The 24,629-nt window shown below is 60.7% G+C and overlaps 1 protein-coding gene across 1 annotated transcript; it reads left to right on the plus strand.

Moving 5' to 3' along the window:
• Nucleotides 1–2,597: 2,597 nt before the first annotated feature.
• LOC308052516 (solute carrier family 2, facilitated glucose transporter member 4-like) lies at nt 2,598–23,028 on the plus strand (the record flags this gene model as incomplete). Its single annotated transcript, XM_080364596.1, has 9 exons — nt 2,598–2,633; nt 5,793–5,915; nt 7,011–7,171; nt 8,922–9,046; nt 10,388–10,503; nt 13,906–14,065; nt 16,162–16,343; nt 19,211–19,315; nt 22,786–23,028. The coding sequence occupies 9 exons, from the start codon at nt 2,598–2,600 to the stop codon at nt 23,026–23,028; spliced, it is 1,251 nt and encodes a 416-aa protein (XP_080220722.1).
• Between the last annotated feature and the right edge of the window lie 1,601 nt (nt 23,029–24,629).

Raw genomic sequence — 24,629 nt, forward strand, 5'->3', positions numbered from 1 at the left:
GTCCATCTGTCCCCATATCCCCATGTCCCCATATCCCCCTGTCCACATGTCCATCTGTCCCCATATCCATTGTCCCCATGTCCCCATGTCCCCATGTCCCCATATCCCCAATCCCCATATCCCCATGTCCATCTGTCCCCATATCCCCCTGTCCCCCTCGTCCCCATGTCCCCATGTCCCCTGTCCCCATGTCCCAATGTCCATCTGTCCCCATGTCCCCCCTGTCCCCATATCCCAATGTCCCCCTGTCCCCATGTCCATCTGTCCCCATGTCCCCTCCCCCCCCACGTCACCCGTGCCGCTGAGTCACCACCTCAAAGGGACCCAGGCGTCCGGGCCCCTCCCCCCCCCCTCCCCTTTCCCTCCCCCCCCCCCCCCCCCCCTTTACAACAAGAAGCGACAAATCAGCGCTGGCCCTTTAAATGCCCCTCCCCCCACCCCCCCCCCATGTCCCCTCCCCCCCCCCCCTCCCCCCCCCCCCCCCGGGGTCACATTGAGGAACTTGACATTTGAGAGCTAAAAATAGACCTTGCACGCGCCTGCCCCGCCCCCCCCCCGCTCTGACAGGGGACCCAGGCGTCCGGGAAGGACCCAGGCGTCCGGGAGGGACCCAGGCGTCCGGGTCCCCCACCCCCCCTCCCCCCCGCAGAGGGGACCCAGGCGTTCGGGACACACCCCCCCAACAGGGGACCCAGGCGTCCGGGAGGGGAACCCCCCCATGCCACCCCCCATAGGGGACCCAGGCGTTCAGGAGGGGGAACCCCCCCCATGCCACCCCCCATAGGGGACCCAGGCGTTCGGGAGGGACCCAGGCGTTCGGCCCCCCCCATAACCTCCCGACCCCCATGGGGGACCCAGGCGTTCGGGAGGGGGAACCCCCCCCATCCCACCCCCCATAGGGGACCCAGGCGTTCGGGAGGGACCCAGGCATCCGGGACCCCTCATAACCCCCTCCATCCCCATAGGGGACCCAGGCGTCCGAGAGGGACCCAGGCGTTCGGGCCCCCCCCATAACTCCCCCCACCCCCATAGGGGACCCAGGCGTTCGGGAGGGACCCAGGCGCCCGGGAGGGGGAACCCCTCTATTCCCCTCTCCTATAGGGGACCCAGGCGTCCGAGTCCCCCCCCCCCCCACCTCCCATAGGGGACCCAGGCGTTCGGGAGGGACCCAGGCGTCCGGGAGGGGGAACCCCCCCATTCCCTCCCCTATAGGGGACCCAGGCGTCCGAGTCCCCCCCCCCCCCCCACCTCCCATAGGGGACCCAGGTGTCCGAGTCCCCCCCCCCACCTCCCATAGGGGACCCAGGCGTCCGGGAGGGGGAACCCCTCTATTCCCCCCCCCTATAGGGGACCCAGGCGTCCGGGAGGGGGAACCCCCCCATTCCCCCCCACCCCATAGGGGACCCAGGCGTCCGAGTCCCCCCCCCCCCCCCATAACCCCCAATGGGGACCCAGGCGTCCGAGTCCCCCCCATCCCCCATAGGGGATCCCCCCCCATTTGTGGGCGTGTCCGGGGGTGTGTCCCGAGTGGGCGTGTCCCCCCAGGCCCCGCCCCCCGGCCCCGCCGCCCGCCCCACGCACCATAACCGACCCATAACTGACCCATAACTGACCCCCCCGCCCCATAACCGCCCCATAACTGACCCCTATTGACCCCCCTATTGACCCATAACTGATCCCTATTAACCCCTCTGGCCCCTCCGCCCCATAACTGACCCCTATTGACCCCTATAGACCCATAACTGCCCCCTATAGACCAGTAACTGACCCCTATTGACCCCTATTGACCCCTATTGACCCCCCTATAGACCCAGAACTGCCCCCTCTAGATCCCTATTGACTCCCCTATAGACCCATAACTGACCCCCCCAGACCCATAACTGACCCCTATTGACTCCCCCAGACCCATAACTGACCCCTATAGACCCCTATAGCCCCATAACTGCCCCCTATAGCCCCATAACTGACCCCTATAGACCCCTATAGACCCCTATTGACCTCCCCTGCCCCATAGCTGACCCCTGTTGACCCCCCCATAGAGCCATAACTGACCCCTATAGACCCATAACTGACCCCTATAGACCCCCCTATAGCCCCATAACTGACCCCTATAGACCCTATTGACCCCCCCATAGACCCATAACTGACCCCTATAGACCCCTATTGACCCCCCTGCCCCATAACTGACCCCTATAGACCCCTATTGACCCCCCTGCCCCATAGCTGACCCCTATTGACCCTCCTATAGCCCCATAACTAACCCCTATAGACCCCTATAGACCCCCCATAGACCCATAACTGACCCCTATTGACCCCCCTATAGCCCCATAACTATCCCCCATAGACCCCTATAGACCCCCCATAGCCCCATAACTATCCCCTATAGATCCCTATAGACCCCCCATAGACCCCTATAGACCCCCCTATAGCCCCATAACTACCCCCTATAGACCCCCTATAGACCCCCTATAGACCCCCCCGACCCCCATTGACCCCCAGCCCCCAATTTCCCCCTCCCCCCCCCAACCCCCCTCCCCCCCTAATTAATTCCCCTCCCCCCCCTATTAATTAATTAACCCCCTGGTTAATTAAGCGCGATGCCCAGCGGGTTCCAGCAGATCCAGGAGGAGGAGGTGACGGGGGGGGGGGGGGGGAGGGGCGATGTGGGGTCACTTGGGGGGCAGGGGAGTGGGGGACCCAGGCGTTCGGGACCCCCCCCAAAAGGGGACCCAGGCGTCCGGGCGCTTTCCCAAATAAGGGGAATTTTCATGGCCAACGGGCCCGATCCCGGGGGGGTCGCGACTCCGGGTGCAATAGGGGACCCAGGAGTTCGGGAGGGGACCCAGGAGTTCGGGAGGGGACCCCTTCCCCCCCCTCTTCTCGCTCAATTGACCTCTGAGGGACCCAGGCGTCCGGGGACAGTATGGGGGGGGGGGGGGGCGGTATGGGGAGGGGGGGGGGGGGTCTCGGACACCTGGGTCCCTTTTGGGGTGGGGGGGGGAGTCCCGGACGCCTGGGTCCCTTGGGGGGGAGTTTGGGGGAGGAGAGTCCCGGACGCCTGGGTCCCTTGTGTGTGGGAGGGGGTCCCGAACTCCTGGGTCCCTTGGGGGGAGTTTGGGGGAGGGGAGTCCCGAACGCCTGGGTCCCTTTTTGGGGGGGGCGTCTCGGACGCCTGGGTCCCTTTTGGGGGGGGAGGGAGTCCCGGACGCCTGGGTCCCTTGTGTGGAGGGGGGCGTCCCGAACTCCTGGGTCCCTTGTGGGGGGTGGGGGAGGTTAATCCCGGACGCCTGGGTCCCTTGGGGAGAGTGGGGGAGGGGAGTCCCGGACGCCTGGGTCCCTTTTGGCGGGGGGGGGGTCCCGGACGCCTGGGTCCCTTGGGGGGAGTTTTGGGGAGGGGAGTCCCGGACGCCTGGGTCCCTTTTGGCGGGGGGGGGTCTCGGACGCCTGGGTCCCTTTTGGGGTGGGGGGGGGGAGTCCCGGACGCCTGGGTCCCTTTTTGGGGGGGGAGGGGTCTCGAACTCCTGGGTCCCTTGTGGGGGGTGGGGGAGGTTAATCCCGGACGCCTGGGTCCCTTGGGGAGAGTGGGGGAGGGGAGTCCCGGACGCCTGGGTCCCTTTTTGGGGGGGAAAGTCCCGGACGCCTGGGTCCCTTTTGGCGGGAGGGGAGGAAGTCCCGAACGCCTGGGTCCCTTGGGGGGGAGTTTGGGGGGGGGGGAGTTTGGGGGAGGAGAGTCCCGAACGCCTGGGTCCCTTTTTTGGGGGGGGTCTCGGACGCCTGGATCCCTTTTGGGGGGGGAGGGGGAGGAGGGAGTCCCGGACGCCTGGGTCCCTTTTTGGGGGGGGGTCTCGGACGCCTGGGTCCCTTTTTTGGGGGGGGAGGGAGTCCCGGACGCCTGGGTCCCTTGGGGAGAGTGGGGGAGGGGAGTCCCGGACGCCTGGGTCCCTTGTGTGTGGGAGGGGGTCCCGAACTCCTGGGTCCCTTGGGGGGAGTTTGGGGGAGGGGAGTCCCGGACGCCTGGGTCCCTTGGGGGGCTTGGAGGAGGTTAATCCCGGACGCCTGGGTCCCTTTTTTGGGGGGGAGGGGGAGTCCCGAACGCCTGGGTCCCTTTTTGGGGGGGGGAGTCCCGGACGCCTGGGTCCCTTGGGAGGAGTTTGGGGGAGGGGAGTCCCGGACGCCTGGGTCCCTTTTGGGGTGGGGGGAGTCTCGGACGCCTGGGTCCCTTGGGGGGGAGTTTGGGGGAGGAGAGTCCCGGACGCCTGGGTCCCTTGTGTGTGGGAGGGGGTCCCGAACTCCTGGGTCCCTTGGGGGGAGTGGGGGAGGGGAGTCCCGAACGCCTGGGTCCCTTTTTGGGGGGGGGGTCTCGGACGCCTGGGTCCCTTTTTTGGGGGGGGAGGGAGTCCCGGACGCCTGGGTCCCTTGTGGGGGGGGTGGGAGAGGGGAGTCCCGAAGGCCTGGGTCCCTTTTTTGGGGGGGGTCTCGGACGCCTGGGTCCCTTGGGGGGGAGTTTGGGGGAGGAGAGTCCCGGACGCCTGGGTCCCTTGTGTGTGGGGGGGGGTCCCGAACTCCTGGGTCCCTTGTGGGGGGTGGGGGAGGTTAATCCCGGACGCCTGGGTCCCTTGGGGAGAGTGGGGGGGGGAGTCCCGGACGCCTGGGTCCCTTGGGGGGAGTTTTGGGGAGGGGAGTCCCGGACGCCTGGGTCCCTTTTTGGGGGGGGGAGTCCCGGACGCCTGGGTCCCTTGGGGGGAGTTTGGGGGAGGGGAGTCCCGGACGCCTGGGTCCCTTGGGGGGGTTGGGGAAGGTTAATCCCGGACGCCTGGGTCCCTTTTTTGGGGGGAAGGGGGAGTCCCGGACGCCTGGGTCCCTTTTTGAGGGGGGGGGTCTCGGACGCCTGGGTCCCTTTTGGGGGGGGTGGGGGAGTTGGGGGAGGTTAATCCCGGACGCCTGGGTCCCCTGGGGGCAGGTCGGGGGTGTGGCGGGGGTGGGGGGAGGGCTCACCCGGACGCCTGGGTCCATGATCCCACCCCCAGCCCATCCTCCCTCCCATCTCCGAACGCCTGGGTCCCCCCATCCCATCCCCCCTCCCGGACGCCTGGGTCCCCCCATCCCATCCCATCCCCCACCCCACCCTGGGGTTTCCCCCCCCTCCCCGGACGCCTGGGTCCCTCCCGAACGCCTGGGTCCCCCCATCCCATCCCATCCCATCCCATCCCATCCCCCCTGCCTCCCCGGACGCCTGGGTCCCCCATCCCATCCCATCCCCCACCCAGGGGTCTCCTCCCCTCCCGGACGCCTGGGTCCCCCCATCCCATCCCCCCTCCCCGGACGCCTGGGTCCCTCCCGGACACCTGGGTCCCTTTTCCTGGTCACTTATGATGCCTCCCGGACACCTGGGTCCCCCCATCCCATCCCATCCTCCCCCCATTCCCGGACGCCTGGGTCCCCCCATCCCATCCCATCCCATCCCATCCCATCCCCCCTCCCGGACGCCTGGGTCCCTCCCGGACGCCTGGGTCCCCCCATGCCATCCCATCCCATCCCATCCCATCCCATCCCATCCCATCCCATCCCATCCCCCCTCCCGGACGCCTGGGTCCCTCCCGGACGCCTGGGTCCCCCCATCCTATCCCATCCCCCCCACCGCTCCCCGGACGCCTGGGTCCCCCCATCCCATCCCATCCCCCCCACCGCTCCCCGGACGCCTGGGTCCCCCCATCCCATCCCATCCCCCACCCTGGGGTTTCCCCCCCCTCCCCGGACTCCTGGGTCCCTCCCGGACGCCTGGGTCCCCCCAGGAGGAGGAGGCGGCCCCGCGGGGGGGCGCCGTGACCCCCACGCTGCTCCTCTCGGTCTTCGCCGCCACCCTCAGCTCCTTCCAGTTCGGCTACAACATCGGGGTCATCAACGCGCCCCAAAAGGTACGGCCGCCCGGACGCCTGGGTCCCCTCCTCCCGGACGCCTGGGTCCCCGCCCTGGGCACCTATGACCCCCCCCGGACTCCTGGGTCCCTTTTCCCGGGCACCTTAGGACCCCCTCGGATGCCTGGGTCCCTTCTCTTGGGCACCTATGACCCCCCCCGGATGCCTGGGTCCCTTCTCTTGGGCACCTATGACCCCCCCCGGACGCCTGGGTCCCTTTTCCTGGTCACCTATGATCCCTCCCGGACTCCTGGGTCCCTTCCCTGGGCACCTCTGACCCCTCCCGGACGCCTGGGTCCCTTCTCTTGGGCACCTATGATCCCTCCCGGACGCCTGGGTCCCTTTTCCCGGTCACCTTATGACCCCCTCCCGGATGCCTGGGTCCCTTTTCCCGGTCACCTTATGACCCCCCCGGATGCCTGGGTCCCCTTCTCCTGGGCACCTATGACCCACCCCCGGACACCTGGGTCCCCTCTCCCGGACACCTGGGTCCCCTCTCCCGGACGCCTGGGTCCCTTTTCCTGGTCATTTCTGCCCCCTCCCGGACGCCTGGGTTCCCTTCTCCCGGACGCCTGGGTCCCTTCTCCTGGCCACCTATGACCCCTCCCGGACGCCTGGGTCCCTTTTCCTGGTCATCTATGACCCCTCCCTGGACACCTATGACCCATCCCCGGACGCCTGGGTCCCTTCTCTTGGGCACCTCTGACCCCTCCCGGACGCCTGGGTCCCTTCTCTTGGGCACCTCTGACCCCTCCCGGACGCCTGGGTCCCTTTTCCTGGTCACTTATGACCCACCCCGGACGCCTGGGTCCCTTCTCCCGGACACGTGGGTCCCTTTTCCTGGTCACTTATGATGCCTCCCGGATGCCTGGGTCCCTTTTCCTGGTCCCTTCTGCCCCATTCTGGACTCCTGGGTCCCCTCCCGGACGCCTGGGTCCCTTTTCCTGGTCACCTATGACCCCTCCTTGGACACCTATGAACCCCCCCGGACGCCTGGGTCCCTTTTCCTGGTCCCTTCTGCCCCCTCCCGGACGCCTGGGTCCCCTCCCGGACGCCTGGGTCCCCTCCCGGACGCCTGGGTCCCTCCCCCCGCAGGTGCTGGAGGCGGAGTACAACGCCACGTGGGCGGGGCGCTGGGGCTCCGCCCCTCCCCCCAGCACCATCTCCGCCCTCTGGGCCGCGTCCGTCGCCGCCTTCTCCGTGGGGGGGATGGGCAGCGCGCTGGGGGGCGGGGCGCTGGCCGAGCGCCTCGGCAGGTGGGCGGGGCCTCGAGGGGGCGGGGCTTATAGGGGGTGTGGTCATTGAGGGGGCGGGGTTGCAGGGGGAGAGGCCAATGGGGAGTGGGGGACCTGGGGGAGGGGGCGTAGTTGAGCAGGTGGGTGGGGTCAATGGAGGGGGCGGGGTCATGGAGGGGGCGGGGCTGTAGAGGGAGAGGCCAATATGAGGGGAGGGGGAGGGGTTGGGCAGGTGGGTGGAGTCAATGGAGGGGGCGGGGCTTAGAAGGGGTGTGGTCATGGAGGGGGCGGGGTTGCAGGGGGAGAGGCCAATGGGGGTGCGGGAGTTGGGGGGAGGGGCTTGGCAGGTGGGCGGGGCCTCGAGGGGGCGGGGCTTAGAGGGGGTGTGGTCATGGAGGGGGCGGGGTTGCGCGGGGAGAGGCCAATGGGGAGTGGAGGACCTGGGGGAGGGGGTGTAATTGAGCAGATGGGTGGGGTCAATGGAGAGGGCGGGGTCATGGAGGGGGCGGGGCTGTAGGGGGAGAGGCCAATATGGGGGGAGGGGGAGGGGTTGGGCAGGTGAGTGGGGTCAATGGAGGGGGCGGGGTCAATGGAGGGGGTGGGGTCAATGGAGGGGGCAGGGCTTAGAAGGGGTGTGGTCATGGAGGGGGCGGGGTTGCAGGGGAGAGGCCAATGGGGAGTGGGGGACCTGGGAGAGGGGGCGTAGTTGAGCAGGTGGGGGGGGTCAATGGAGGGGGCGGGGTCATGGAGGGGGCGGGGCTGTAGGGGGAGAGGCCAATATGGGGGTGGGGACCTAAGGGGAGGGGCTTGGCAGGTGGGCGGGGCCTCGAGGAGGCGGGGCTTAGAGGGGGTGTGGTCATTGAGGGGGCGGGGCTGCAGGGGGAGAGGCCAATGGGGAGTGGGGGACCTGGGGGAGGGGGCGTAGTTGAGCAGGTGGGTGGGGTCTGAGTGGGGGTGGAGCTTATGGGGGGTGTGGTCTGCAGGGGAGAGGCCAATGGGGGGTGGGGACCTGGGGGGAGGGGCTTGGCAGGTGGGCGGGGTCAATGGAGGGGGTAGGGTCATGGAGGGGGCGGGGCTGTAGGGGGAGAGGCCAATGGGGTTGGGGCACCTGGAGGAGGGGTTGGGCAGGTGGGCGGGGTTTAAAATGGGGTTGGGGTCAATAGGGGTTGGGTCAGTAAGGGGGCGGGGTCAATAAGGGGGCGGAGTCAATGGAGGGGGTGGGGTCATGGAGGGGGCGGGGCTGTAGGGAGAGAGGCCAATGGGGTTGGGGCACCTGGGGGAGGGGTTGAGCAGTTGGGCGGGGTTTAAAATGGGGGTGGGTTGTATAGGGGGTGTGGTCAATAGGGGGTGGGGTCTATAAGGGGGCGGGGTCAATAAGGGGATGGGGTGTATAAGGGGCGTGGTTTATAAGGGGCGGGGTCAATAAGGTGGGCGTGGTCAATGAGGTGGGCGTGGCCAATAAGGGGGCAAGGTCAATTAGAGGGTGGGGTTAATGGGGGGGTGGTCAGGGAAGGGGCGGGGTCTATAAGGGGGCTTGACGGGTGGGCGTGGCTTAAATGGGCGTGGCCTAAATGGGCAGGGCTTGGGGGTGGGACTTAAGGGGGGCGGGGCCTGGGAGGGCGGGGCTTAAAGAGGAGGGGTGAAAAGGGGCGGAGATTAAGGGGGCGGAGATTAAGGGGGTGGAGCAATGGGATGGGGGAGGGGCCACAGGGCGTGGCTACAAGACAGGGGGCGTGGTCACCAGCATGTGGCCCCGCCCCCTCCCCCCCAGGAAAGGCGCCTTATTGGCCACCAATGGGTTGGCGGTGGTGGGCGGAGCCTTTATGGGCGGGGCCAAGCTGGGCCCCACCTACACCCTCATCATCATTGGCCGCTTCATCGTGGGCGTCTACTCAGGTACCGCCCCTTAAAGGGGCAATGGCGGGGCGGGGGGGGGTCTCTTAAAGGGGCAACGTGGTTGATCTTAAAGGGGCAACGGGGTGGAGGACTCTTAAAGGGGCAATGGGGTGGAGCCTCGTAAAGGGGCAAAGTGGGTGGGGCCTCTTAAAGGGGCAATGGCGTGCATGTAGCATCTCTTAAAGGGGCAATGGGGCCTCTTAAAGGGGCAACATTAGGTGAGGCCTCTTAAGGGGACAATTGTGGGTGGATCCTCTTAAAGGGGCAAAGTAGTTGGGGGCTCTTAAAGGGGCAATGGCGTGCCTGTAGCATCTCTTAAAGGGGCAATGGGGCCTCTTAAAGGGGCAACATTAGGTGGGGCCTCTTAAAGGGGCAATTGTGGATGGATCCTCTTAAAGGGGCAAAGTAGTTGGAGGCTCTTAAAGGGGCAATGGCGTGCATGTAGCATCTCTTAAAGGGGCAATGGGGCCTCTTAAAGGGGCAACATTAGGTGGGGCCTCTTAAAGGGGCAATTGTGGGTGGATCCTCTTAAAGGGGCAAAGTAGTTGGGGGCTCTTAAAGGGGCAATGGCGTGCATATAGCATCTCTTAAAGGGGCAATGGGGCCTCTTAAAGGGGCAACATTAGGTGGGGCCTCTTAAAGGGGCAATTGTGGGTGGATCCTCTTAAAGGGGCAATGGGGTGGATCCTCTTAAAGCGGCAACGGGGTGGATCCTCTTAAAGGGGCAAAGTGGATGGGGCCTCTTAAAGGGGCAACATTAGGTGGGGCCTCTTAAAGGGGCAATTGTGGGTGGATCCTCTTAAAGGGGCAATGGGGTGGATCCTCTTAAAGGGGCAAAGTGGGTGGGGCCTCTTAAAGGGGCAACATTAGGTGGGGCCTCTTAAAGGGGCAATTGTGGGTGGATCTTCTTAAAGGGGCAATGGGGTGGATCCTCTTAAAGCGGCAATGAGGTGTGGTCTCTTAAAGAGGTAATGGGGGAGGGGTCTCTTAAAGGCTCTACGGGGCCTCTTAAAGGGGCAATGGGGTGGATTCTCTTAAAGGGGCAAAGTGGGTGGGGCCTCTTAAAGGGGCAATGGGGTGGATTCTCTTAAAGGGGCAATGGGGGAGGGGCCTCTTAAAGGGGCAACGTTAGGTGGGGCCTCTTAAGGGGACAATTGTGGGTGGGGCCTCTTAAAGGCTCCACGGGTCCTCTTAAAGGGGCACCTGGATGGATCCTCTTAAAGGGGCACCAACGCATTAACATCTCTTAAAGGGGCAACAGCAGTTGAGCTCGGGGGGGCGTGGTCATGCTGGGGAGGGCGTGTCCCCCCCACCCCGTGTGACCACGCCCCCTCCCCGCAGGCCTGGCCTCGGCATTGGTTCCCATGTACGTGGGGGAGATCGCCCCGACGCGCCTGCGGGGGGCGCTGGGGGCGCTGCACCAATTGGGGATCGTCTGCGGGATCCTGGTGGCCCAGGTGGGGGAGGGGAAAAGGGGGAGGGGCCTTGGGGGGGGGAGGGGCCTTGGGGGGGGGAGGGTGGGGGGTGGGCGGGTTCTATGGGGGGTCAATGGGGGGTAATGGGGTGCCTTAAAAGGGTGATTGTGGGTGGGTTCTCTTAAAGGGGCAATGGTGTGTGGTGGCTCTTAAAGGGGCGATGGGGAGGGGCCTCTTAAAGGGGCGATGGCATGTAACGTCTCTTAAAGGGGCAATGGTGTGTGGTGGCTCTTAAAGGGGAGATGGGGAGGGGCCTCTTAAAGGGGCGATGGGGAGGGGCCTCTTAAAGAGGCAATGGGGAGGGGCCTCTTCAAGGGGCGATGGGGAGGGGCCTCTTAAAGGGGCGATGGCATGTAACGTCTCTTAAAGGGGCAATGGCGTGTGGTGGCTCTTAAAGGGGAGATAGGGAGGGGCCTCTTCAAGGGGCGATGGGGAGGGGCCTCTTCAAGGGGCGATGGGGAGGGGCCTCTTAAAGGGGCAATGGGGAGGGGCCTCTTAAAGGGGCGATGGCATGTAACGTCTCTTAAAGGGGCAATGGTGTGTGGTGGCTCTTAAAGGGGCGATGGGGAGGGCCTCTTAAAGGGGCGATGGCATGTAACGTCTCTTAAAGGGGCAATGGTGTGTGGTGGCTCTTAAAGGGGAGATGGGGAGGGGCCTCTTAAAGGGGCGATGGGGAGGGACCTCTTAAAGGGACAATGGCGTGTAATATCTCTTAAAGGGGCAATGGGGAGGGGCCTCTTAAAGAGGCAATGGGGAGGGGCCTCTTAAAGGGGCAATGGCGTGTGGTGGCTCTTAAAGGGGAGATGGGGAGGGGCCTCTTAAAGGGGCGATGGGGAGGGGCCTCTTAAAGGGGCGATGGCGTGTAACGTCTCTTAAAGGGGCGATGGGGAGGGGCCTCTTAAAGAGGCAATGGGGAGGGGCCCCTTAAAGGGGCAATGGCCTGTGGTGTCTCTTAAAGGGGAGATGGGGAGGGGCCTCTTAAAGGGGCGATGGGGAGGGGCCTCTTAAAGGGGCAATGGCGTGTGGTGTCTCTTAAAGGGGCGATGGGGAGGGGCCTCTTAAAGGGGCGATGGGGAGGGGCCTCTTAAAGAGGCAATGGGGAGGGGCCTCTTAAAGGGGCAATGGGGAGGGGCTTCTTAAAGGGGCAATGACGTGTGGTGGTTCTTAAAGGGGCAATGGGGAGGGGCCTCTTAAAGGGACAATGGCGTGTAATATCTCTTAAAGGGGCAATGGGGAGGGGCCTCTTAAAGAGGCAATGGAGAGGGGCCTCTTAAAGGGGCAATGGCGTGTGGTGGCTCTTAAAGGGGAGATGGGGAGGGGCCTCTTAAAGGGGCGATGGGGAGGGGCCTCTTAAAGGGGCGATGGCGTGTAACGTCTCTTAAAGGGGCGATGGGGAGGGGCCTCTTAAAGAGGCAATGGGGAGGGGCCCCTTAAAGGGGCAATGGCCTGTGGTGTCTCTTAAAGGGGCGATGGGGAGGGGCCTCTTAAAGGGGCAATGGCGTGTGGTGTCTCTTAAAGGGGCGATGAGGAGGGGCCTCTTAAAGGGGCGATGGGGAGGGGCCTCTTAAAGAGGCAATGGGGAGGGGCCTCTTAAAGGGGCAATGTGGAGGGGCTTCTTAAAGGGGCAATGACGTGTGGTGGTTCTTAAAGGGGCAATGGGGAGGGGCCTCTTAAAGGGACAATGGCGTGTAATATCTCTTAAAGGGGCAATAGGGAGGGGCCTCTTAAAGGGGCAATGGGGAGGGACCTCTTAAAGGGACAATGGCGTGTAACGTCTCTTAAAGGGGCAATGGTGTGTGGTGGCTCTTAAAGGGGCGATGAGGAGGGGCCTCTTAAAGGGGCAATGGCGTGTGGTGTCTCTTAAAGGGGCAATGGGGAGGGGCCTCTTAAAGGGGCCACATATCATGGTGTATGGTGGTATATTATGGTACATTATGGTATATTATGGTATATCACAGTATATCACAGTATATCGGGGTATATCGCGGTATATCATGGTATATCGCAGTGTATGGTGGTGTATGGCGGTATATCGTGGTACGTCATGGTATATTATGGTATATCACAGTGTATGATGGTGTATGGTGGTATATCGTGGTATATCATGGTATATCACAGCGTATGATGGTGTATGGCGGTATATCATGGTATATCAGTGTATGGTGGTATATCGTGGTGTATCATGGTATATCATGGTATATCACAGTGTACGGTGGTATATTGTGGTATATCGCGGTATATCGTGGCATATCACATCATATCACGGTACATCACATTATATCATGGTATATCACAGTGTCTGGTGGTATATCATAGTATATTGCGGTATTTTATGGTATATTGCAGTATATCGTGGTATATCGCAGTATATCACATTATATCACGGTATATCATGTTATATCACAGTATATCGCAGTGTATGGTGGTATATCGCAGTATATCATGGTATATCACAGTAAATCCCATTATATCCCATTATATCATGCTATATCCCAGTGTATGATGGTGTATGGGGTATATCGCAGTATGTCTGATTATATCGCAGTATATCATGATATATCCCAGTGTATGGTGGTATATCACAGTATATCATGGTATATCACAGTATATCCCATTATATCATAGTATATCCCAGTGTATGGTGGTGTATGGTGGTATACTATGGTATATCATGGTATATCCCAGTATATGGTGGTATATCACAGTATATCGTGGTATATCCCAGTATATCATGGTATATCATGGCATACCCCATTATATCACAGTATATTCCAGTGTATGGGGGTATATCATGGTATATCACAGTATATCATGGTATATCACGGCATATCCCATTATATCACGGTATATCCCAGTCTATGGTGGTGTATAGTGATATATCGTGGTATATAGCACTATATCATGGTATATCAGGGTATATCTCATTATATCCCAGTATATCCCAGTGTATGATGTTGCATGGGGTATATCGCAGTATATCACGGTATATCACAGTATACTCCACTGTATGGTGGTATATCGCAGTATATCGTGGTATATCGCGGTATATCACTGTATATCCCAGTGTATGGTGGTGTATGGTGGTATATTATGGGTTATCATGGTATATCCCAGTGTATGGTGGTATATCGCAGTATATCGTGGTATATCGTGCTATATCGTGATATATCGTGGTATATCATGGTATATCCCGGTGTATGGTGGTGTATGGTGGTATATCGCAGCATATCGTGGTATATCACAGTATATCCCAGTGTATGGTGGTGTATGGTGGTGTATGGTGGTATATCGTGGTATATCGTGGTATATCGTGGTATATCGTGGTATATCGTGGTATATCGCGGTATATCGCGGTCCATCCCTGCCTATCGCTGCCCCCCGCAGGTGCTGGGCCTGGATTGGCTGCTGGGCTCGCCGGGGGCGTGGCCGGCGCTGCTGGGGGCGGGGCTGCTGCCCGCGGCGCTGCAGCTGCTGCTGCTGCCGCCGTGTCCCGAGAGCCCGCGGTTCCTGCTGGCGCGCGGGCAGCACGAGCGCGCGCACTGCGGTGAGACCCCGCCTCCCCACCCCCATCCTCCCCATGGTCATCATCATCCCCATCGTCATCATCATCCCCATCCCCATCATCATCATCATCCCCATCCCCATCATCATCCCCATCATCATCCCCATCCCCATCATCATCATCATCCCCATCCCCACCCCCAACTCCACCCTCATCCTCATCCCCATCATCATCATCATTATCATCGTCATCATCCTCATCGTCATCCCCATCCCCATCATCATCCTCATCCCCATCCCCACCCCCAACTCCATCCTCATCATCATCATCCCCATCCCCATCATCATCATCCCCATCCTCAACCTCATCATCTCCATCCTCATCATCATCATCTCCATCCTCATCATCATCATCCCCATCCCCATCATCATCATCATCCCCATCCCCATCATCATCATCATCTCCATCCTCATCATCATCATCCCCATCATCATCATCCCCATCCTCATCATCCCCATCCTCATCATCCCCATCCTCATCATCCCCATCATCATCATCATCATCCCCATCCCCACCCCCAACTCCATCCTCATCCTCATCATCATCATCCCCATCCTCATCATCATCATCCCCATCCCCATCATCATCATCCCCATCGTCATCATCCCCATCATCATCATCCCCATCATCATCATCCCCATCATCATCATCCCCATCCTCATCATCCCCATCATTATCATCATCATCCCCATCCCCACCCCCAACTCCATCCTCATCCTCATCATCCCCATCATCATCCTCATCATCCCCATCATGATCATCATCATCCTCATCCCCATCATCATCCTCATCCCCATCATCATCCTCATCCCCATCATCATCATCATCACCATCATCATCCTCATCCCCACCCCCATCATCCCCATCATCATCATCATCCTCATCCCCATCACCATCCTCATCCCCATCATCATCATTGTCATCATCCTCATCATCATCCCCATCCCCATCATCATCATCATCATCCCCATCCCCACCCCCAACTCCATCTTCATCATCATCATCCCATCCTCATCATCATCATCCCCATCATCATCATCCCCATCATCATCATCCCCATCATTATCATCATCATCCACATCCTCATCATCATCCACATCCTCATCATCCCCATCCTCATCCTCCTCATCATCATCCCCATCATCCTCATCATCCTCATCATCCCCACCCCCATCGTCCTCATCCCCATCCCCAACTCTATCCCCATCATCCCCATCATCCCCATCATCCCCATCATCCCCATCATCCCCATCATCCCCATCATCCCCATCATCCTCATCATCCCCTATACCCCCCCATGTCCCCCTATACCCCGCCATGTCCCCATGTCCCCCCCATCCCCTATATCCCCCTATATCCCCCCATGTCCCCCTATACCCCCCATGTCCCCCTGTCCATCCCCCATCCCCCATGTCCCCCTGTCCCCCTATATCCCCCATGTCCCCCTGTCCATCCCCATCCCCTATATCCCCCTATATCCCCCCATGTCCCCCTATACCCCCCATGTCCCCCTGTCCATCCCCCATCCCCCATGTCCCCCTGTCCCCCTATATCCCCCATGTCCCCCTGTCCATCCCCATCCCCTATATCCCCCTATACCCCCCCATGTCCCCCTATATCCCCCCATGTCCCCCTGTCCATCCCCATCCCCTATATCCCCCTATATCCCCCCATGTCCCCCCATATCCCCCATGTCCCCCTGTCCATCCCCATCCCCTATATCCCCCTATACCCCCCCCATGTCCCCCTATATCCCCCATGTCCCCCTGTCCATCCCCATCCCCCATATCCCCCTATATCCCCCCATATCCCCCTATATCCCTCATGTCCCCATGTCCCCCCCATCCCCTATATCCCCCTATATCCCCCTATACCCCACCATGTCCCGCTATATCCCCCATGTCCCCACGTCCCCCTATATCCCCCATGTCCCCCTGTCCATCCCCATCCCCTATATCCCCCTATATCCCCCATGTCCCCATGTCCCCCTATGCCCCCCTATGCCCCCCTATGCCCCCCTATGCCCCCCTATACCCCCCTATACCCCCTATACCCCCCTATACCCCCCATGTCCGCAGGTCTGTCCCGGCTGGCGGGGGCGGAGCACGCGGGGGCGGAGCTTCAGCGCCAGTGGGCGGAGCTCCGAGGCCACGCCCAGCGGGTGGGGCTGGGGGCGCTGCTGCGCTGCCCCCGCTACCGGCAGCCGCTGCTGGTCACGCTGGCGCTGCAGCTGGCGCAGCAGCTCTCGGGCATCAACGCCGTGAGTCGCCATAATTAGCCATAATTAGTGCTAATTAGAGCTAAGGAGCCATGGGGAGGGGCTGCAGGGGGCGGGGGAATCAATGGGGGTCAATGGGGGTCAATGGGGGTCAATGGGGATCAATAGGGATCAATGGGGGTTAATGGGGTCAATGGGGGTCAATGGGAGTCAACGGGGATCAATGGGGGTCAATGGGAGTTAATGGGGATCAATGGGGGTCAATGGGAGTCAATGGGGATCAATGGGGGTCAATGGGGATTAATGGGGATCAATAGGGGTTAATGGGAGTCAATGAGGGTTAATGGGGGTCGATGGGAATCAATGGGAATCAATGGGAATCAATGGGGGTTAATGGGGATTAATGGGGATCAATAGGGGTTAATGGGGGTCAATGGGGTTAATGGGGGTCAATGGGGTTAATGGGAATCAATGGGGTTAATGGGGATCAATGGGGGTCAATGGGAGTCAATGGGGGTTAATGGGGATCAATGGGGGTTAATGAGGTTCAATGGGGTGAAATGGGGGTCAACGGGGTTAATAGGGATCAATGGGGGTTAATGGGGGTTAATGGGGGTCAATGGGAGTCAATGGGGGTTAATGGGGGTCAATGGAGATCAATGGGAATCAATGAGGTTAATGGAGATTAATGGGGATCAATAGGGGTTAATGGGGATTAATGGGGATCAATGGGGGTTAATGGGGGTCAATGGGGGTTAATGGGGGTCAATGGGTTTAATGGGAATCAATGGGGTTAATGGGGGTCAGTGAGGTTCAATGGGAGTCAATGGGGTTTAATGGGGGTTAATGGGGGTTAATGGGGGTTAATGGGGGTTAATGGGGGTTAATGGGGATCAATGGGGGTCAATCGGGGTTAATGGGAGTTAATGGGGTTAATGGGGATTCAAGGGGTGGAGTCTCTAGGGGGCGGAGCTTCAAGGGGCGGGGCTTGGGGAGGGAGGGGCAGCTGGCGCAGCAGCTCTCGGGCATCAACGCCGTGAGTCGCCACAATTAGCCATAATTAGCGATAATTAGCCACGGGGAGGGGCTGCAAGGGTGGGGGGCGGGGCGAAAAGGGGCGGGGTTTTGGGAGATCCAATGGGGAGGATGAAGTGGTGGAGCTCTCGGGGATCAATGGGGGTCAATGGGAGTCAATGGGAGTCAATGGGGGTTAATGGGGAGTAATGGGGATCAATGGGGTTAATGGGATCAACGGGGGTCAATGGAGGTCAACGGGGGTCAATGGGGGTCAATGGGGGTCAATGGGGGTCAATGGGGGTCAATGGGGGTCAATGGGGAGTAATGGGTATCAATGAGGTTAATGGGGGTTAATGGGGATCAATGGGGGTTAATGGGGGTCAATGGGGATTAATGGGGATTAATGGGGATCAATAGAGTTAATGGGAGTCAATGGGAGTCAATGGGGGTTAATGGGGGTCAATGGGAATCAATGGGGGTCAATGGGGGTCAATGGGGGTCAATGGGGGTCAATGAGGGTCAATGGGGGTTAATGGGGTCAATGAGGGTCAATGGGGGTCAATGGGGGTTAATGGGGTAATGGGAATCAATGGGTATCAATGGGGTTAATGGGGGTTAATGGGATCAATGGGGGTCAATGGGGGTCAATGGGGGTCAATGGGGGTCAATGGGGGTTAATGGGGATTAATATGGATCAATGGGGGTCAATGGGGATCAATGGGGGTTAATGGGGGTTAATGGGGATCAATAGGAATCAATGGGTATCCATGGGAATCAATGGGGGTCAATGGGGATTAATGGGGGTCAATGGGGGTTAATGGGAGTCAATGGGGTTAATGGGAATCAATGGGGTTAATGGGGGTCAATGGGGGTTAATGGGGGTCAATGGGAATCAAAGGGGTTAATGGGGGTTAATGGGGGTTAATGGGGTTAATGGGAGTTAATGGGATCAATGGGGGTCAATGGGGGTTAATGGGGGTCAATGGGGGTCAATGGGGGTCAATGGGGGTCAATGGGGGTTAATGGGGGTTAATGGGGGTTAATGGAGTTAATGGGGATTCAAGGGGTGGAGTCTCTAGGGGGCGGAGCTTCAAGGGGCGGGGTTTGGGGAGGGAGGGGCAGCTGGCGCAGCAGCTCTCGGGCATCAACGCCGTGAGTCACCCCAATTAACAACAATTAGCGATAATTAGAGCTAATGAGCCATGGGGAGGGGCTGCAGGGGGCGGGGGTTTGGGGGGCGGGGCGAAAAGGGGCGGGGTTTTGGGAGATCCAATGGGGAGGACGAAGTGGTGCAGCTCTTGGGGGTCAATGGGCGTCAATGGGGGTCAATGGGGGTTAATGGGGGTCAATGGGGGTCAATGGGGATTAATGAGGTTCAATGGGAGTCAATGAGGATCAATGGAGGTTATTGGGGGTCTAATGGGGGTCAATGAGGGTTAATGGGGAGTAATGTGGTTAATGGGGGTCAATGAGGGTCAATGGGGGTTAATGGGGGTCAATGGGGGTCAATGGGGATCAATGGGGTTAATGGGAATCAATGGGGGTCAATGAGGGTTAATGAGGGTCAATGAGGATCAATGGGGGTTAATAGGGGTCAATGGGGATCAATGGGGGTCAATGGGGGTCAATGGGGGTTAATGGGGTTAATGGGGATCAATATGGATCAATGGGGGTCAATGGGGATCAATGGGGATCAATGGGAAGCAATGGGGTTAATGGGGATCAATGGGGGTTAATGGGGATCAATGGGCGGGGCCTCAAGGGGGCGGAGCCTCAAGGGGGCTGAGCCTCAAGGGGGCGGAGCCTCAAGCAGCCGTTCTATGTGGGCGTAGAGCTATGGGGGTGGAGGGCGTGGCCTAAGGGGGAGTGGCCTAACAAGCCCCGCCCCCCAGATCTTCTACTACTCGACCGGCATCTTCGAGGGGGCGGGGCTTAGCCGGCCCATTTACGGCACCATCGGGACGGGCGTGGTCAACGTGGCGGCCACCGCCCTGGCGGTGAGACCCCGCCCCCACCCCAAGGGGTCACATGTCCCCAGGGGGGGTCACATGTCCCCAATGGGGGTCACATGTCCCCAATGGGTCCCCAAGGGGGGTCCCATGTCCCCAGAGGGTCCCCAATGGGGGGTCCCATGTCTCCAATGGGTCCCCAAGGGGTCACCATGGTGGGTCCCATGTCCCCAGTGGGGGGTCCCATGTCTCCAATGAGTCCCCAAGGGGTCACCATGGGGGTCCCCAATGGGGGTCCCATGTCCCCAATGGGTCCCCAATGGGGGGTCCAATGTTCCCAATGGGGGGTCCCATGTCCCCAATGGGTCCCCAAGGGGTCACCATGGGGGGTCCCATGTCCCCAGTGGGGGGGTCCCATGTCTCCAATGAGTCCCCAAGGGGTCACCATGGGGGTCCCCAATGGGGGTCCTATGTCCCCAATGGGTCCCCAATGGGGGGTCCAATGTTCCCAATGGGGGGTCCCATGTCCCCAATGTGTCCCCAAGGGGTCACCATGGGGGTTCCCAATGCGGGGTCCCATGTCCCCAATGGGTCCCCAATGTGTCCCCACTGGGGGTCCCATGTCCCCAATGGGTTCCCATGGCGGGTCCCATGTCCCCAGTGGGTCCCCAAGGGTCACCATGGGGGGTCTCCATGTCCCCAGTGGGTCCCCAATGGGTCCCCAGTGGGGGTCCTATGTCCCCAATGGGGGGTCCCATGTCCCCAATGTGTCCCCAATGTGTCCCCACTGGGGGTCCCATGTCCCTAATGGGGGGTCCCATGTCCCCAATGGGTCCCCAATGTGTCCCCACTGGGGGTCCCATGTCCCCAGTGGGTTCCCATGGGGGGTCCCATGTCCCCAATGGGTCCCCAATGGGTCCCCAATGGGGGGTCCCATGTCCCCAGTGGGTCCCCAAGGGGTCACCATGGGGGGTCCCATGTCCCCAGTGGGGGGTCCCATGTCCCCAATGTGTCCCCAATGCGTCCCCAATGGGGGTCCCATGTCCCCAATGGGGGTCCCATGTCCTCAATGTGTCTCCAATGTGTCCCCAATGGGGGTCCCATGTCCCCAATGGGTTCCCAAGGGGTCCCCAACTGGGGTCCCATGTCCCCAATGTGTCCCCAATGGGGGTCCCATGTCCCCAATGGGGGTCCCATGTCCCCAATGTGTCCCCAATGGGGGTCCCATGTCCCCAATGGGTCCCCAATGTGTCCCCAATGGGGGTCCCATGTCCCCAATGGGGGTCCCATGTCCCCCTGTCCGTCTGTCCGTCAGGTCCCATTGATGGAACGTTGTGGGCGGCGGCGGCTGCAGCTTTTGGGGCTCCTGGGGATGTTGGGGTGCTCGGGGACCCTCACGCTGGGCATGAACATCCCGGTGAGAAATGACCCAAAATCCACCCTTTTCACCCCAAAATCAGCCCCCAAATCACCCCCAAACCCACATGGGGCTGGGGATGAACATCCCGGGAAGAAATGACCCAAAATCGACCCTTTTCACCCCAAAATCAGCCCCAAAATCACCCCAAAACCTGCACACCCCCCCCCATAAGCCCCCCCATAAGCCCCCATAGAGCCCCATAGACCCCCATAACCCCCCATAGACCTCAATAGCCCCCCCATAGACCCCCATTGACTCCCCATAACCCCCCATAGACCCCAGTAGACCCCAATAGACCCCCCCATAATCCCCCATAGATCCCAATAGACCCCCATACCCCCCCATAAGTCCCCCCATAAACCCCCATAGACCCCCATAACCCCCCATATACCCCAATAGACACCCCCATAGACCCCCATAGACCCCCATAGACCCCCCATAACCCCCCCATCCCCCCCACATATCCAGCCCCCCCTGGGCCCCCCCGTTTCCCCTCATAGAGCCCCATAGACCCCCCATAGACCCCCCAAACTCCACCCATAACCCCCCATAACCCCCCATAGACCCCAATAGACCCCCCATAATCCCCCATAGACCCCCATAATCCCCCATATACCCCAATAGACACCCCCATAGCCCCCAATAGACCCCCATAGACCCCCCATAGACCCCCCAAATCCCCCCAATACCCCACCCATAACCCCCCATAGACCCCCCATAGACCCCCCATAGACCCCCCATAGACCCTCATAGACCCCCCATAACCCCCCATAGACCCCAATAGACCCCCCATAGACCCTCAATAGACCCCCCATAGACCCCCCCATAGACCCCCCATAGACCCCCCATAGACCCCCCAAATCCCCCCCATACCCCACCCATAGACCCCCCATAGACCCCCCAAACCCCACCCATAACCCCCCAAATCCCCTCCATAGACCCCAATAGACCCTCCATAATCCCCCATAGACCCCAATAGACCCCCATAGACCCCCCATAGACCCCCATATACCCCCATAGACCCCCCATAGACCCCCATAACCCCCCATAGACCCCCCAAACCCCACCCATAACCCCCCAAATCCCCCCCATAGCCCCCTCATAGACCCCCCATAGACCCCCATAAACCCCCAATAAAGCCACATAACCCCCCACAGACCCCAATAGACCCCCCATAACCCCCCATAGACCCCCCAAACCCCACCCATAACCCCCCATAGACCCCCCCCAGACCCCCCATAACCCCCCCATCCCCCCCCCATATCCAGCCCTCCCTGGGCCCCCCCGTTTCCCCTCATAGAGCCCCATAGACCCCAATAGACCCCCAATAGACTCCCATAGCCCCCATAGACGCTCAATAGACCACCCCTAGACCCCCATAACCCCCAATAGACCCCCCCATAGTCCCCCCATAGACCCCCATAGACCCCCCATAACCCCCCATATACCCCCATAGACCCCCCATAGACCCCCCATAGACCCCAATAGACACCCCCATAGACCCCCATAGACCCCAATAGACCCTGCATAGAACCTCAACAGACCCCCCATAACCCCTCATAGACCCCAATAGATCCCCCATAACCCCCCATAGACCCCCATAACCCCCCATATACCCCCATAGACCCCTCCATAGACCCCAATAGACCCCCCCTAGACCCTCCATAGACCCCCCATAGACCCCCATAACCCCCAATAGACCCCCCATAGACCCCCCAAACCCCACCCATAACCCCCCATAACCCCCCATAGACCCCCATAGACCCCAATAGACCCCCCAAACTCCACCCATAACCCCCCAAATCCCCCCCATAGACCCCCCATAACCCCCCATAGACCCCCATAGACCCCAATAGACCCCCCAAACTCCACCCATAACCCCCCAAATCCCCCCCATAGACCCCCCATATACCCCAATAGACACCCCCATATACCCCAATAGACACCCCCATAGACCCCCATAGACCCCCCAAACCCCACCCATAATCCCCCAAATCCCCCCCATAGACCCCCATAGACCCCCCAAACCCCACCCATACCCCCCCATAGACCACCCCCCTAGACCCCCCATAACCCCCCATCCCCCCCCCATCCCCAGCCCCCCCTGGGCCCCCCCGTTTCGCTGGTGTCCGTGTTGCTGTTCGTCGTGTTCTTCGCTCTGGGTCCCGGGCCCATCCCCTGGTTCTTGGGGGCGGAGCTTTTCCCGCCGGGGCCACGCCCCCCGGCGCTCGCGCTCGCCGCGCTCCTCAATTGGGCGGGAAACTTCGCCGTGGCGCTGGCGTTTCCCGCGCTGCAGGTGGGGATGGCGCGAAAACGGGGGGGTCGTCTAGGGGGGGTCTAGGGTGGGTCTATGGGGGGTTATGGGGGGTCTATTGGGGTTTATGGGGGGTTATGGGGGGGTCTATGGGGGTCTATGAGGGGTCTATTGGGGTATATGGGGGGTTATGGGTGGGGTTTGGGGGGTCTATGGGGGGTTATGGGGGTCTATTGGGGGTCTATTGGGGGTCTATGGGGGGTTATGGGTGGGGTTTGGGGGGTCTATGGGGGGGTCTATGGGGGTCTATGGGGGGGTCTATTGGGGTATATGGGGGGTCTATGGGGGTCTATTGGGGATTATGGGGGGTCTATGGGGGGTTATGGGTGGGGTTTGGGGGGTCTATGGGGGGGTCTATGGGGGTCTATGGGGGGGTCTATTGGGGTATATGGGGGGGTCTATGGGGGTCTATGGGGGTCTATTGGGGATTATGGGGGGTCTATGGGGGGTTATGGGTGGGGTTTGGGGGGTCTATGGGGGATTATGGGGGGTCTATGGGGGGTTATGGGTGGGGTTTGGGGGGTTTATGGGGGGTCTATGGGGGTCTATGGGGGGGTCTATTGGGGGTTATGGGGGGTCTATGGGGGGTTATCGGGGTCTATGGGGGGTTATCGGGGTATATGGGGGGTCTATGGGGGTCTATGGGGGTCTATTGGGGTCTATGGGGGGGTCTATTGGGGTATATGGGGTTTTATGGGGGTCTATGGGGGGTTATGGGGGTCTATGGGGGGTCTTTTGGGTGTCTATGGTGGTCTATGGGGGGTTATGGGAGGGTCTATTGGGGTCTATGGGGGGTTATGGGTGGGGTTTGGGGGGTCTATGGGGGGTCTATGGGGATTTATGGGGGGTCTATTGGGGGTCTATGGGGGTCTATGGGGGGGTCTATGGGGGTCTATTGGGGTTTATGGGGGGGTCTATTGGGGACTATGGGCGGTCTATGGGGGTCTATGGGGGGGTCTATGGGGGTCTATGGGGGGGTCTATTGGGGTCTATGTGGGGTTATGGATGGGGTTTGGGGGGTCTATGGGGGGGTTATGGGGGTTTATGGGGGCTCTATTGGGGTCTATGGGGGTCTATGGGGGTCTATGGGGGGGTCTATGGGGGATTATGGGGGGTCTATGGGGGGTTATGGGTGGGGTTTGGGGGGTCTATGGAGGGTTATGGGGGGTCTATGCGGGGTCTATTGGGGTCTATGGGAGTTTATGGGGGGTCTATTGGGGTCTATGGGGGGTCTATGGGGGGTTATGGGGGGTCTATGGGGGTTATGGGGGTCTATGGGGGATTATGGGGGTCTATGGGGGGTCTATTGAGGGTCTATGCGGGGTCTATTGGGGTCTATGGGGGGTTATGGGGGGTTATGCGTGGGGTTTGGGGGGTCTATGGGGGGTCTATGGGGGTCTATTGGGGTCTATGGGGGGTCTATGGGGGGCCTATGGGGGATTATGGGGGGTCTATGGGGGGTTATGGGTGGGGCTTGGGGGGTCTATGGGGGGTCTATGGGAGGGTCTATGGGGGTCTATGGGGGGGGTCTATTGGGGTCTATGGGGGGTCTATGGGGGTCTATGGGGGTCTATGGGGGGTTATGGGGGGTCTATTGGGGTCTGTAGGTGGTTATGGGGGGTCTATTG

This window comes from Nesoenas mayeri (assembly GCF_963082525.1).
Source record: "Nesoenas mayeri genome assembly, contig: SCAFFOLD_142, whole genome shotgun sequence".
Classification (NCBI taxonomy): Eukaryota; Metazoa; Chordata; class Aves; order Columbiformes; family Columbidae; genus Nesoenas; species Nesoenas mayeri.